This window comes from Amblyomma mixtum, chromosome 10, assembly GCF_055824585.1.
Source record: "Amblyomma mixtum isolate Tamu chromosome 10, ASM5582458v1, whole genome shotgun sequence".
Lineage (NCBI taxonomy): Eukaryota > Metazoa > Arthropoda > Arachnida > Ixodida > Ixodidae > Amblyomma > Amblyomma mixtum.
In genome coordinates this window covers 6,513,954-6,526,331 of record NC_143021.1, presented here as the reverse complement: position 1 = coordinate 6,526,331, position 12,378 = coordinate 6,513,954, and the positions used below count along the sequence as shown (strand labels likewise).

Below are 12,378 nucleotides of genomic sequence, written 5' to 3'. Positions count from 1 at the left end.
ACAGCCACGTCCTCCGAAGAGAGAACTGCTTGAACAGCGTATACCCCATGTAGCAAGGAGCCCTCCCCATAATCGTCGAGAGCCCCTAGATCTCAGCCCCGAAGGGTTATGTTGCCACACAGCTGCCCACTGTGCGCTACATGCTATTGCAACTGAAGAAAGACTGAAAAGGGAAGTGCACGGTCCTGTCGACTGCTTCAAGCCGAGCTACAATCACTGCCAGGTGCAGGATGATGAGAGGTTGAGATGTGAGGAAGTGTGTCGTAACAGCCACGTCCTCCGAAGAGAGAACTGCTTGAACAGCGTATACCCCATGTAGCAAGGAGCCCTCCCCATAATCTGCGGCAGCCCCTAGATCTCAGCCCCAAAGGGTTATGTTGCCACACAGCTGCCCACTGTGCGCTACATGCTATTGCAACTGAAGAAAGACTGAAAAGGGAAGTGCACAGTCCTGTCGACTGCTTCAAGCCGAGCTACAATCACTGCCACGTGCAGGATGATGCGAGGTTGAGGTGTGAGGATGATGTGTGTCGTAACAGCCACGTCCTCCGAAGAGAGAACTGCTTGAACAGCGTATACCCCATGTAGCAAGGAGCCCTCCCCATAATCGTCGAGAGCCCCTAGATCTCAGCCCCGAAGCGTCATGTTGCCACACAGCTGCCCACTGTGCGCTACATGCTATTGCAACTGAAGAAAGACTGAAAAGGGAAGTGCGCGGTCCTGTCGACTGCTTCAAGCCGAGCTACAATCACTGCCAGGTGCAGGATGATGAGAGGTTGAGATGTGAGGAAGATGTGTGTTGTAACAGCCACGTCCTCCGAAGAGAGAACTGCTTGAACAGCGTATACCCCATGTAGCAAGGAGCCCTCCCCATAATCTGCGGCAGCCCCTAGATCTCAGCCCCGAAGGGTTATGTTGCCACACAGCTGCCTACTGTGCGCTACATGCTATTGCAACTGAAGAAAGACTGAAAAGGAAAGTGCACGGTCCTGTCGACTGCTTCAAGCTGAGCTACAATCACTGCCACGTGCAGGATGATGCGAGGTTGAGGTGTGAGGATGATGTGTGTCGTAACAGCCACGTCCTCCGAAGAGAGAACTGCTTGAACAGCGTATACCCCATGTAGCAAGAAGCTTTCCCCATAATCGGCGAGAGCCCCTAGATCTCAGCCCCGAAGCGTCATGTTGCCACACAGCTGCCCACTGTGCGCTACATGCTATTGCAACTGAAGAAAGACTGAAAAGGGAAGTGCACGGTCCTGTCGACTGCTTCAAGCCGAGCTACAATCACTGCCAGGTGCAGGATGAGAGGTTGAGATGTGAGGAAGATGTGTGTCGTAACAGCCACGTCCTCCGAAGAGAGAACTGCTTGAACAGCGTATACCCCATGTAGCAAGGAGCCCTCCCCATAATCGGCGGGAGCCCCTAGATCTGAGCCCCGAAGCGTCATGTTGCCACACAGCTGCCCACTGTGCGCTACATGCTATTGCAACTGAAGAAAGACTGAAAAGGGAAGTGCACGGTCCTGTCGACTGCTTCAAGCTGAGCTACAATCACTGCCACGTGCAGGATGATGCGAGGTTGAGGTGTGAGGATGATGTGTGTCGTAACAGCCACGTCCTCCGAAGAGAGAACTGCTTGAACAGCGTATACCCCATGTAGCAAGGAGCCCTCCCCATAATCGGCGAGAGCCCCTAGATTTCAGGCCCGAAGCGTCATGTTGCCACACAGCTGCCCACTGTGCGCTACATGCTATTGCAACTGAAGAAAGACTGAAAAGGGAAGTGCACGGTCCTGTCGACTGCATCAAGCCAAGCTACAATCACTGCCAGGTGCAGGATGATAAGAAGTTGAGATGTGAGGAAGATGTGTGTCGTAACAGCCACGTCCTCCGAAGAGAGAACTGCTTGAACAGCGTATACCCCATGTAGCAAGGAGCCCTCCCCATAATCGGCGAGAGCCCCTAGATCTCAGCCCCGCAGGGTCATGTTGCCACACAGCTGCCCACTGTGCGCTACAGGCTATTGCAACTGAAGAAAGACTGAAAAGGGAAGTGCGCGGCCCTGTCATCAGCTTCAAGCTAAGCTACAATCACTGCCACGTGCAGGATGATGAGAGGTTGAGATGTGTGTTATATCCTCCAAAGCGACAACTGCTTCAACAGCATATACCCCATGTAGCAAGGAGCCTTTACTATAATTGCCCGCAGCCCCTAGATCCCAGCCACGAAGGGCGGTCAATGTTGCTATACCGCAGCCCACCGTGCGCTACATGTTGCGACTGAAGAAAATGTGCACGGTCTTGTCGACTGCTTCAAGCTGAGCTACAAAGACTGCCACGTGCAGGACATGTTGTGAGGAACATTAAGAGATGGGAGTGGCAACAGCCATGTTCTCCGAAGCAACAACTGCTTCAACAAGATATACCCATGTAGCAGGGAGCCTTCGGTCCAATTTCGGGCAGCCCCTAGATCCCAGCCCTGAAGGGCCATGTAGGCACACAGCCGCCCACTGTGTGCTACATGTTGTTGAGACTGAAGAATCGAAAGTACACGGACCTGTCGACTGGCTCAAGGTCTGCTACAATCACTGCCACGTGCAGAATGATGACGGTTGAGACGCGCGTCATAACTGCTTCAATAACAGATACCCCATGAAGCAAGGCAGCCCACAGCTAGGCTGTGTTGCCAGACTCGCCCACTGTGCACTACATGTTGTGTGTAAAGGAAGAACTAAATGTGCACAGGCCTGGCTCAAGCCACGTGCAGAGGAGAGCTGAAAGAGATGAGAGAGGAAGGATTAAATAAGAGGTGCGCGCCGGCACAACCGCATCCATCGGAGCAACGATGACGGCTTCAGGAACAGATAACCCTTGCAGCAAGGAGCCCTCGCCAGACAGCAAGCACTAGTATGTGAGGCTGAATCTGTGCAGGAATTTCAGATGCACTGGCAAGCTGACTTGCGGGCTCTGCAGCCCTTTTATATTATTAGTATTCCTATGGTTTACGATCATGTCGGAAAAGTGCAACCATAAAAATTCTGATGGGCTGCAGCTAAGATCAGCATGTTGATTATCAAAAAAACAAGAGGCAGGTTGTTAAAGCACAGGTAAAAGTGCACTTGTTTATTATTGGCAACCATGAAGCAGGGAAGGCATTCTTGTGGGCAGATTTTCCATGCTGCAAAAAGAAGAAAAATAGCCTGAATCATCCCACAGAAGCAAAGAAGGAAAATGCTGCTCTCCTTGCCACAGGTAAAACCTGCGTGAATGAGCTAGCAGTCACTGAAACTAAGGAAAGCTTGGGAAAATTTTTTTTTTTAAAGGGGCTCTGGAACACCTCAGGGGAGTATATAACCTCACTCAATCACTAAATATCTCGTCATAAACACATAGCCAAATAACACGGTTCTACATGAAGCAGAGAACCCACAATCTCGTGTGAAGATTGGAGAGTCCTTTCCGGCGACTCTTTCATGACCTTCCGTCGCACGCCACTGCGTAATTCTGTTGAGAGGTGGCTTTTGGTTAGGTTCTGTCAGGCGTCATGCAGCTAACATGGCTGTGGCCAGTCGGCCGCTCCAGCTGTTGAGGAAGCTCCGCCTCCCCTGAAAATTCTCGTGCACGTCAGCAACCGGCGGAGAAGCACAGACTTTTGAGCGTGCAAGGTATGACGAGAGAAGACGAAAGGAGAGAAATTCAAATTTTGACTACAGAAAACTAAGCTTCTATAAAATGCATCGAAAATTCGTGCTAGAGGATATTCGTAAAGCAGCGTCTTCAGGAATACCGCACCTTTACTGAGAGCCCTTTCAGAGAACCCCTTAAAGGGATAGTGAAGAAAATATTTGACACCGAGATTTCTGGCCCAAATGACAACTGCAGCAATGAGAGTGACCAAGCATAAATAAGCGGAAAGTAATTAATTTAATGAAAGTTTCGCAAACCGCCGCACTAAGTTGCCGCCTATGGAAGCTCTGATAACACGGGATAGACGTCAATCTTACCCGCTGCACAAACTGAAAGAAAGATGTGTCTGAAGTGCTTTTCCTTCATTGTACAGTGCATTTCGTTCAGTTTCCGTGTGTCCACGCTTCAAGATTATCTGCCTGCAGCTCATGGTTGTATACTCTAGGTGACTACTGCGAAAGCAGTTTTTGCAGGTGGACACCATGCCAAGCATCTGAAAGCGCGATTGAAAATGCGTTTCCTTTCCATTCGTGACTCGTGCACAGATGGAAGGTGACGAAGGTAACGTGCAATGCACAGCGCAAGAATGTGTTGCAGTTCAACACGAGGTATAATTGGCTGTGGTGATAGCATAGTGCTCTCTCTTCAGTGGCCAGCAAAACTGATGTGTCTGCGCTGCCGCAGATTCGAAACTTGGTCGTGGCAATATTTATTTTATTTCTCTATGTTGGGCCAGGTCACCCTCATTCAAGGTCTTGTTTTATTTTTCCGCCATTTCCTGCATCACATGACTAACTTCAGAGGCCTCACTATACACTGGAATTTTCCCGGTTAAGAGGTCAATAGTGCTTTCGCGATAACAGATTCACATAGTCTACATGACCACGATACAAGAAAAGCATGATTTCACAGAAATGGTACCAACAGTGTCATCTCACGCCTGCCAGAAGGATGAGTGACATTCTGATGTTCAGGGCATGAGCGTGCTTGAGCCTGAACCACTTAACCCGCATTCACTTAACCCGGTTCATCAAAAATACACGTCTCCTCTTCCGTTAAAAGCCTTGGTGTCACATTCCACGAGAACTTATCTTGGGATGTTCATGTTGATAATACAGCTGCCAAAATTTCAAGAGTAGTAGGTATCCTCTCCAAGTTTCGGTACTACTTTCCACAATGCATAAAAAAACTTTTGTACGACTCTTTGTTCACCAGTGTTATAACTTATTGTTTCTTAGTCTGGGGTAGAACCACTGTCTCCAATATTACAAAACTCCATGTACTACAGAAAAAAGCAGTTCGTGCAATTAACAACATTCCAAATGATGAACACACCAAACCTGTCTTTGAGGCATTACACATTGTACCTATTGTGCAATTGTACTCTGTCCTGCTACGCAAAAAGTACACATCAAATATTAATCAAGGAACTGCATTCCTCGCTGATTTGTCTAGACTAACATGCAGAGAACGCCCCTACAATACGCGCATCGGAGACAACTGGTATTTACCGCGAACGCGAACTAACTACGGCAGACAAATGCTGTCCTACAATATCCCGTCCATTTTAAACAATTTGTGAAAAACTGTCATTAGTGAAGAGTAACAGCATATAGTTTCTTTCTTTAGTGTACTAACTCAGCCTGCTTTTATGCCTTCCCTCTTTACGTGATATGTTTGATGGTTATGTGTTTTTTGATGCCCTGAACGTGTTCATTTTCGATACAATGTGCTTTTGTTTTAAATATGTCACAGGCATAACATATAATGCACCGTTGTGTGATTGTGAGTTTTTGTGCACAATGTAGTTGCTGTAGGGGGCGGGGACCTCCGTCAAGCCTCTATAGGCTTTTTGTCCCCGCTCCCCACATCCTTGATGTGAAAATAAACCTGATTGATTGATTGATTGATTTATATCTGGCCTCCACGTGTGATGCCACACCTAAAGCAGTATTTGATATTTTTGGTGTCAAACACTCTCCAGCACGAGATGAGACAGGGAATCCTTAACTGCGCACTGCCAGCCAGCTTGCCTACGGCAATATGCTGAGGGTATGCTTGATGCTGTGTCCATCAGCTCGTAACCAGAAGCACGCTGAGTGCAGGCCGACATCTGTGCACAAAAATTAGTGGAATGGTGACTGCGCATTTGGGTAATTGTATCTTACGTTGAAAATGTGATGCTTTCACAATATTTTCGGATCCCTTTAAACTGTACTGGTAGACAAGGAGCATAATAATTTTCAGACCAAACATAATTGAACACAATGACGAAGAAAAGTCAACTATATGCCGCCAGTGGGATCCGAAACCAAAACTTCCGCGTGTCACCACCATTACAAAAAAAAACAACCTTCCCCTCAGATTTCTTTAGTTTCCATTCACATGCATATGTAAGTAGAGAAGAAAAGGGAAATGGGCTTCCATTTGCACGGAGGCCATTTCTTTACCCTTAACTGTTCAACAAGCAAAGATGCGGTTCAGGACAAACTGGCAGTTTGATGCATGAGGGATGAGGAAAATAAACTGAACTGAACTGAACTTCAATATAATGCAAAATCAAAAAACCTACAGAGCTACGCTCAAATTTCGCATTAGGGAATATGGCAATCTTCCTTGGAATTTTTGTTCCATCAATTAAATTTGCTGCGGTGCAAAACAGTTTCAGGAAGTTTTCTATGAAGCCATTCAACTTCTTGAGCTTTGGATGATTCACACCTTTTTCTCATCCCTTGCGGTTCTTACTCCATTGTGAGACCAGCACATTATTGATAAGTTTGTTCGACCACAATTAAACTTACCACTGATTTCCACCCATAATTTACATTGTGCTAAAGCATTTAGCTACGTTTGCAGATCCAAAATGCAATTCGTATACACAGATACCGATACAGCAAATCTGCGCCTGTGCCGTGTATTTTCTTCCGCTGTGTCCTCGTTTCTTTGTGCTGCATTCAGTCTTGGATCATATTAAGGCCCACTTCCGATAACAAAAACCTCTGTTCCCTTGAGGCTTGAATTAACGAGAGTATTTCCCTCTCCTGCCACAGCCACTACCTTGGGGGCTAGCAGTATTGTAAATAAATAAAATTACGTGCCCTGCCCTAATGCCCACTTCTTGCTCTTGATTTCAACCGGGACGTCATTAACCTGTGTTTATTCCCCGACCACCCACTCTGCCCTCTTACTGCGCCTGAAGGGGGGATGAGGGGATCGAAGGCAACTTTTCTATTTTTCGACTTAGAGCGATGAAATTTGGCAGACTGGCTTAAAACAGCACCAAACAACCAGATATGAAGTTTCACAATGACAGCTTCAGTTAAGCTTCAGTTGGCTCCCTTTTGTCATTCTTTATATGTTGTCCCCATGTTGCTTGCTTGTGGAAAGCCTAGCATGACAAAGAAACAGGCTACAGGTTTGTAAATGCTTGTAATATTTACTAAGAAGTGTGGTGTAAGTCAAGGCTCTGTTAATATTTTTTAAAATTTCTCTGCTCTTTTTTATAAAGGACACAATATGCACCTTCTTTTATGTTTAGAATGTATCATGCTCTAATTACCATGTAATAAAAACATGCCAGCCTAAATGGTAAATCTGAGACTGTCTTGACGCAGACCACATTTCAGTGATCACAACAAAACAAACGGGGTAAAAATCCATGCACCCATTGCTGTGCTACGCTTTCCACAAGCAAGGTATTAAGCTCAAAACAAACTTTCGAGAAAACAAGCCTGAAAGTTCTAAGCTAGCACACACTGTCTATGTGTAGATGCCGACAAATATATTTATTTGGAGCGCTTAAGTTTATTTTTGGATGAAATATTTTGGTACAACATAGAAACAGTGTTGGAGATGCCAAAAAGTGTACTTTTCAAAAATCAACTTTTTTCGTCATTTTGTGATCTGATCCCCACATCCCTAACCCTTTCAGGCGCCACTTTTCGTTTTAACTGCACTAAGTAGTATATTCAGGCCTCAAGAAAGGGAATTTGCTAGTTTTTGAACATGAAAGACCAACAGGTATGTTTTTACAATGATGTGCAGAATTCTGTACAGAGTGTCAGATTTGTTGGAAATTTGGAAATAGTAATATCGAAATGCTCTTGTGCGCCAGGGAAACACCCTAGGGATCGTGGAACCGCTTTGCATTTCGAAGATGCACATTACGCTCGAAACTGAGCAAAACAATCAATGTTTTAACCCTCAGCAAAATCCGTCTGCACAAAAACGGCAGACAAAGTGCTACCTAGCTCACTATTATGTGAAATATTACTTACTGCATTCGCTACATGGCACAAAACAGCATCTTATTTGCAACAAGAAAGATACTCAGTTTGACTGAAATAATGAAATCACTGCTAAGTGCTCCAGTTTCTCAGGAAAAGCTGTAAGTTTGCCGTTTACACAGTTGTGTACAAAGCGCCTGAAAGGGTTAATGCTAGAGCCACCACTTTCCATAGCTTCACCCGTTTCTGTAGCCGACACATTTCCATGCAAGGCACAACCCTGTCATGCTTGCCTCTTGAGAGGCACTGGCTATTGATGAATGAACATCTAATGCACTGTACCCCATTCTTACTGTCCCCGCTGTTTCTCTACCACAGTCTGGACCTAGAGTCACGAGACAGATGCACCTAAATTAGCACATCCAGTGCTTTGATGCTCACAGTGTTGGAATGCAGTGCAAGATTGGTTTGGTTTATGGGGTTTAACGTCCCAAAGCGACTAAGGCTATGAGAGACGCCGTAGTGGAGGGCTCCGGAAATTTCGACCACCTGTGTGGCCCAGGAATGCAGTGCAAGAGACTGGGCCACACAGAGAAGAGCCTCACACACGGCACACCTGGTCACAACTAGAAGCCCACCAAAAGCACACAGTGCATGCAGACGAAGGAAGCCGGCAAAAGTAAAAACAACAGATTGAAGCATCCCCCTGTGCTTTCCTTGGTTTCGGAGACTGCTGGCTCCCGTCACATGGATATCATAACGAGGCCCTCATTTCCCGACCCTTGTCTGTTCAGTGGCTTAACGAGGGCCTAGGTTCCAGCAGTCTTGACACTCTTAGTAGCGTAAGAGGGTTCCCACACAGCTTCTGCCCACACCATTCGATCACTTTCCACGTGGCACTCACGGTAATACAGGAAACACAACCCGCCGCGGTGGCTCAGTGGTCACGGCACTCGGCTGCTGGACTGAAAGACGCGTGTTCGATCCCAGCCGCGGCGGCCGAATTTTGGTGCAGGCAAAATTCTAGAGGCGCGTGTACTGTGCGATGGCAGTGCACGTTAAAGAACCCCAGGTGGTCGAAATTTCCGGAGCCCTTCACTACGGCGTCCCTCATAGTATGAGTTGGTTTGGGATGTTAAACTACAATAAATCAAATCAAATCAAATACAGGACATGCACTACATCCGCCGCTATGGATGAAGGTGGCATTGGTGAACACTCTCAACGTTAGGTCACACTCAACACAACCAAACGCGAAAGCCGAAGACTGGACAGCTGCCATCGCAGCTCAGTTGGTAGAGCAGTGCGCATTAAATACGGAGATTGCGGGTTCAGATCCCACCAGCAGCACGCATTTTTTTTTTCTTCCACTTTCTAATCAATCATGTTTAAGCCATAAAGTAACTGCACTATTAACTTCTCACTGATCAACACCACAAGTCAAAAAAAGCAAAAAATAGAAACACTCCCCAGTGCTTTCCTTGGTTTCAGTGACTGTCAGATTTGTCATAAATGAGCCCCCCATTTCCGCTTCCCTAGTCTGCTCAGAACAGGCTAGGCAACAATGGCAGAAACAAGAAATAAGTAAACAAGATAAAAACACCCCAAACAGAGCACACAAATACAGCTGAGCTCCTGAATGTGATCTCCGAAGGATGTCATGCAAGTCGTGCGTGTAGCCGCAAATGTTGGCTAATGCCCCTTGCATTTTTCCATACTTATCACAGTTTTGTAATGAGTGCACTTAAATTAAATGCAGCTCACTGAATTGCACTGAACATATGCAAGACCTATACTGAGCAGCCAAATGTTTAGTTGTTGCCCGACGTGTTCTCTTAGCCACGTAATAACAAGTGTTTGTAAGGTGTGTTGCTGAGCGAGTTGGTTGGGGTACATCTCGAGAAAAACAGCGCTTGCAGACAAAGGACCAGAACTTTGTTGATCTTTACGCGTGCGCATCACTCCCTCTGGTTCTGCATAAAAGGTGCGAATCGGCTGCCTTCCGAAATAAAGTTGTCGGACAGCGCAGTTGTGTGTCCCTCTCGTCCTGGTCCTTTGTCTGCAAGCGCTGTTCTTCTCAAGATGTACAGTGTTTGTACTCTGCCTATGCATTCCAGGCCACAAGACCAGCCCATCTACACAGTAGTATAAAGTACACTTCTGGGCTCACAAGGCAGACCAAACTTCACTCAGTTTTGTGGGAGAACTGAACACAACATATAAGGCTCCTTCCTACTTTCCTGTGGTTCCTCAAAAAAAAAAAAAAAGCACATTTAAGTACTTTTTGCAGAATTGTGTGTTTGCAGTCCCATTCACATCTTTGATTTAAAAAAAAACTACTGTGTTACTTTATTTACGTGAATATAATGCACAGTGGAAGTTTGAGAACTCCATTCAGCTTTTTCCACCACCTTATTTCCATATTCATAGCCGCACGCACTTGCATGCTTTGCCCCATGGTCATTAAAAAGCTGGCTTCTCCTACTGGCTCTCAAGTCTAGTGGCAAAGGTCCCTTCAGCTACCTCGAAAAGCATGGCAAAAAACCAAAAAGAATTCAAACTGTGTTCATACTTTGGTTCAGAATACAATGCGAGGTGTGATCTCTCCATCATGAACTTTTCATTCTCAATTAGTAAAATTTAAAGTTTTCTTCCACAGGGAGTCGGGGGCATCAACAACATACAATATCAACCCTTTTAACCCAATTCCGCAGGCCACACTAACCCTGTGCTTTCCGACGCCTCAAAGCATTTGTGAGGTGGTGGTCAGGGTGGGTTGGGCCCTTGGGGGTGAGCCAACTTTAAAAAGCTATGGCAATGTCGCAGGCTCTCAAGTTTTCACCACAACTGTTGAGGCTCGACAGGGTTACCACCACCCACCGAATGTGCTGAGCAGCGCAGGCGAACTCAGATGATGTCGGCCGGAACGTGGATGCAGGTTTGTCCCACCGGCCACTCGGGGGCGCCCCGCTGCAGGTGACTGTTGGCCACCAGCTGAAACACACAGGGAGGCACACACACATCGGGCTGCGTTGTGCACAAGAGAAGAACGCCTGTAGCCGAACAACGCAGCAGCCCATGAACTGCACAAAGACGCCATAATGAGCATCCCTGGATTACGGGTAGATCGACCACAGGCCTCCAAACCTTACACTGTCGTACCTTGGCCAAGCACCTTGGTGTAGCAAGCACCACTCACTAAAAGGTGCACTGAACAGGAATCTGAACTTGTCTTTTTGCCTTGGGAACTCAATCTACATATTCCCAGCATTCTTAGAAACTTCGATTTATTGCCCCATGCAGCCGATTTCCCTAATTAAATGTGATGAACATCCAGCTCCCGCCATTTTTTTTTCTGAATTCCCCGCATACGGTGGGAGGAGTCGACCAACGCGTGGAGTGCCTTGCAGCCAGTCGCATGGAGATTTTGCTTTCGCTCTTCTTTTCTTTCTTTTAGGTTTCCATGAATAAATAGGTCTAGTCAGAGACTACATAGCTGCAAATTAGGCCCACAGAAATAAAAATACGCGTGGACTCTTTGCTTTCGCCGATCACTACATACCACTCCGCCAGTGGCAGAGCGGCAAGCTGCCACGGGACTGGCTGACAGATTGGCCGACTTCTCCCACCGCATGTGGGGAATTTAAAAAAAAAGGCTGGAGCCCGCGTTAATCAGATTTAAATTAGGGAAATCGGCCGCACAGGTCAATAAATCGAAGATTCCAAGAACGCTCAGAACGTGTAGATCGAGCTCCAGCGGTAAAAATAATTCCTCTTCAGTGCACCTTTAAGTTGGTCTGCACACATTGATAAAATCTCTGTGTCAACACGAAGAAGCTAGGTTTGACAAGACATGGACGTAAGTTGTCTCATTTTGCCTTTAAATTCACATTAATCAGATCTCACCTGAAATATGCGTGTCAAGTTTGGGAGCCTTTTGCTCCCTAACTATGTAGTGACCAGAGGATGGTGAGATCTCAAATTAGCTCAGAATTGAAGAGGGAACGGAGGAAACTAGTGAAGCGGAAGCCCATTAACAAGTTAGCGGTAAGCGCTAAAGTAGAAGGATTCAGGATATCGCTTCTGAATACATATTCGACTTTAACTGAGGATGAGGACCTCAACGTTCATGCTATGAACAACAATCTCACAGCTATCATTACAGAGAGAGCAGTGAAGGTAGGAAGGTTGGACAGGATACCAGCATGGTCTCTCAGGAGATGAAAGATCTGGTTAAGAGACGCTTAAAGCATGAAAGCATCAAACCCCACAGACAGAACAGAAATGGCAGAGCTATCAAAGCTGATCAACAAGTGAAAGGTGACTGGTGTAAAGAAGTTTAATATGGAGAGAATCAACCATGCCCTGAAGGACAGAGGCAGCTTAAAAGTGATGGAGAGAAAACTAGGCATAGACAAAAATCTGATGAATGTGTTAAGTCAGGGCACGGGTCGCCCAGCCCAGGT

General features: G+C 46.4%; 1 protein-coding gene across 3 annotated transcripts in view; it reads right to left on the bottom strand.

Moving 5' to 3' along the window:
• Positions 1-3,092: 3,092 nt before the first annotated feature.
• Bem46 (abhydrolase domain containing 13-like protein Bem46) overlaps positions 3,093-12,378 on the bottom strand; it is a 53,864-nt gene continuing 44,578 nt past the window's right edge. For 2 of the 3 annotated variants that reach the window (XM_089563692.1, XM_089563690.1), the window contains 2 exons: positions 10,793-10,906; positions 3,093-3,177 (listed from right to left, as the gene is read on the bottom strand). In XM_089563692.1, coding sequence (XP_089419818.1) covers positions 10,820-10,906 — 87 coding nt within the window. In that variant the 3' untranslated portion in view covers positions 3,093-3,177; positions 10,793-10,819. Of the gene's footprint in view, positions 5,800-10,792; positions 10,907-12,378 lie in introns of all 3 variants that reach the window. The other variant, XM_089563691.1, reaches the window with a different exon arrangement.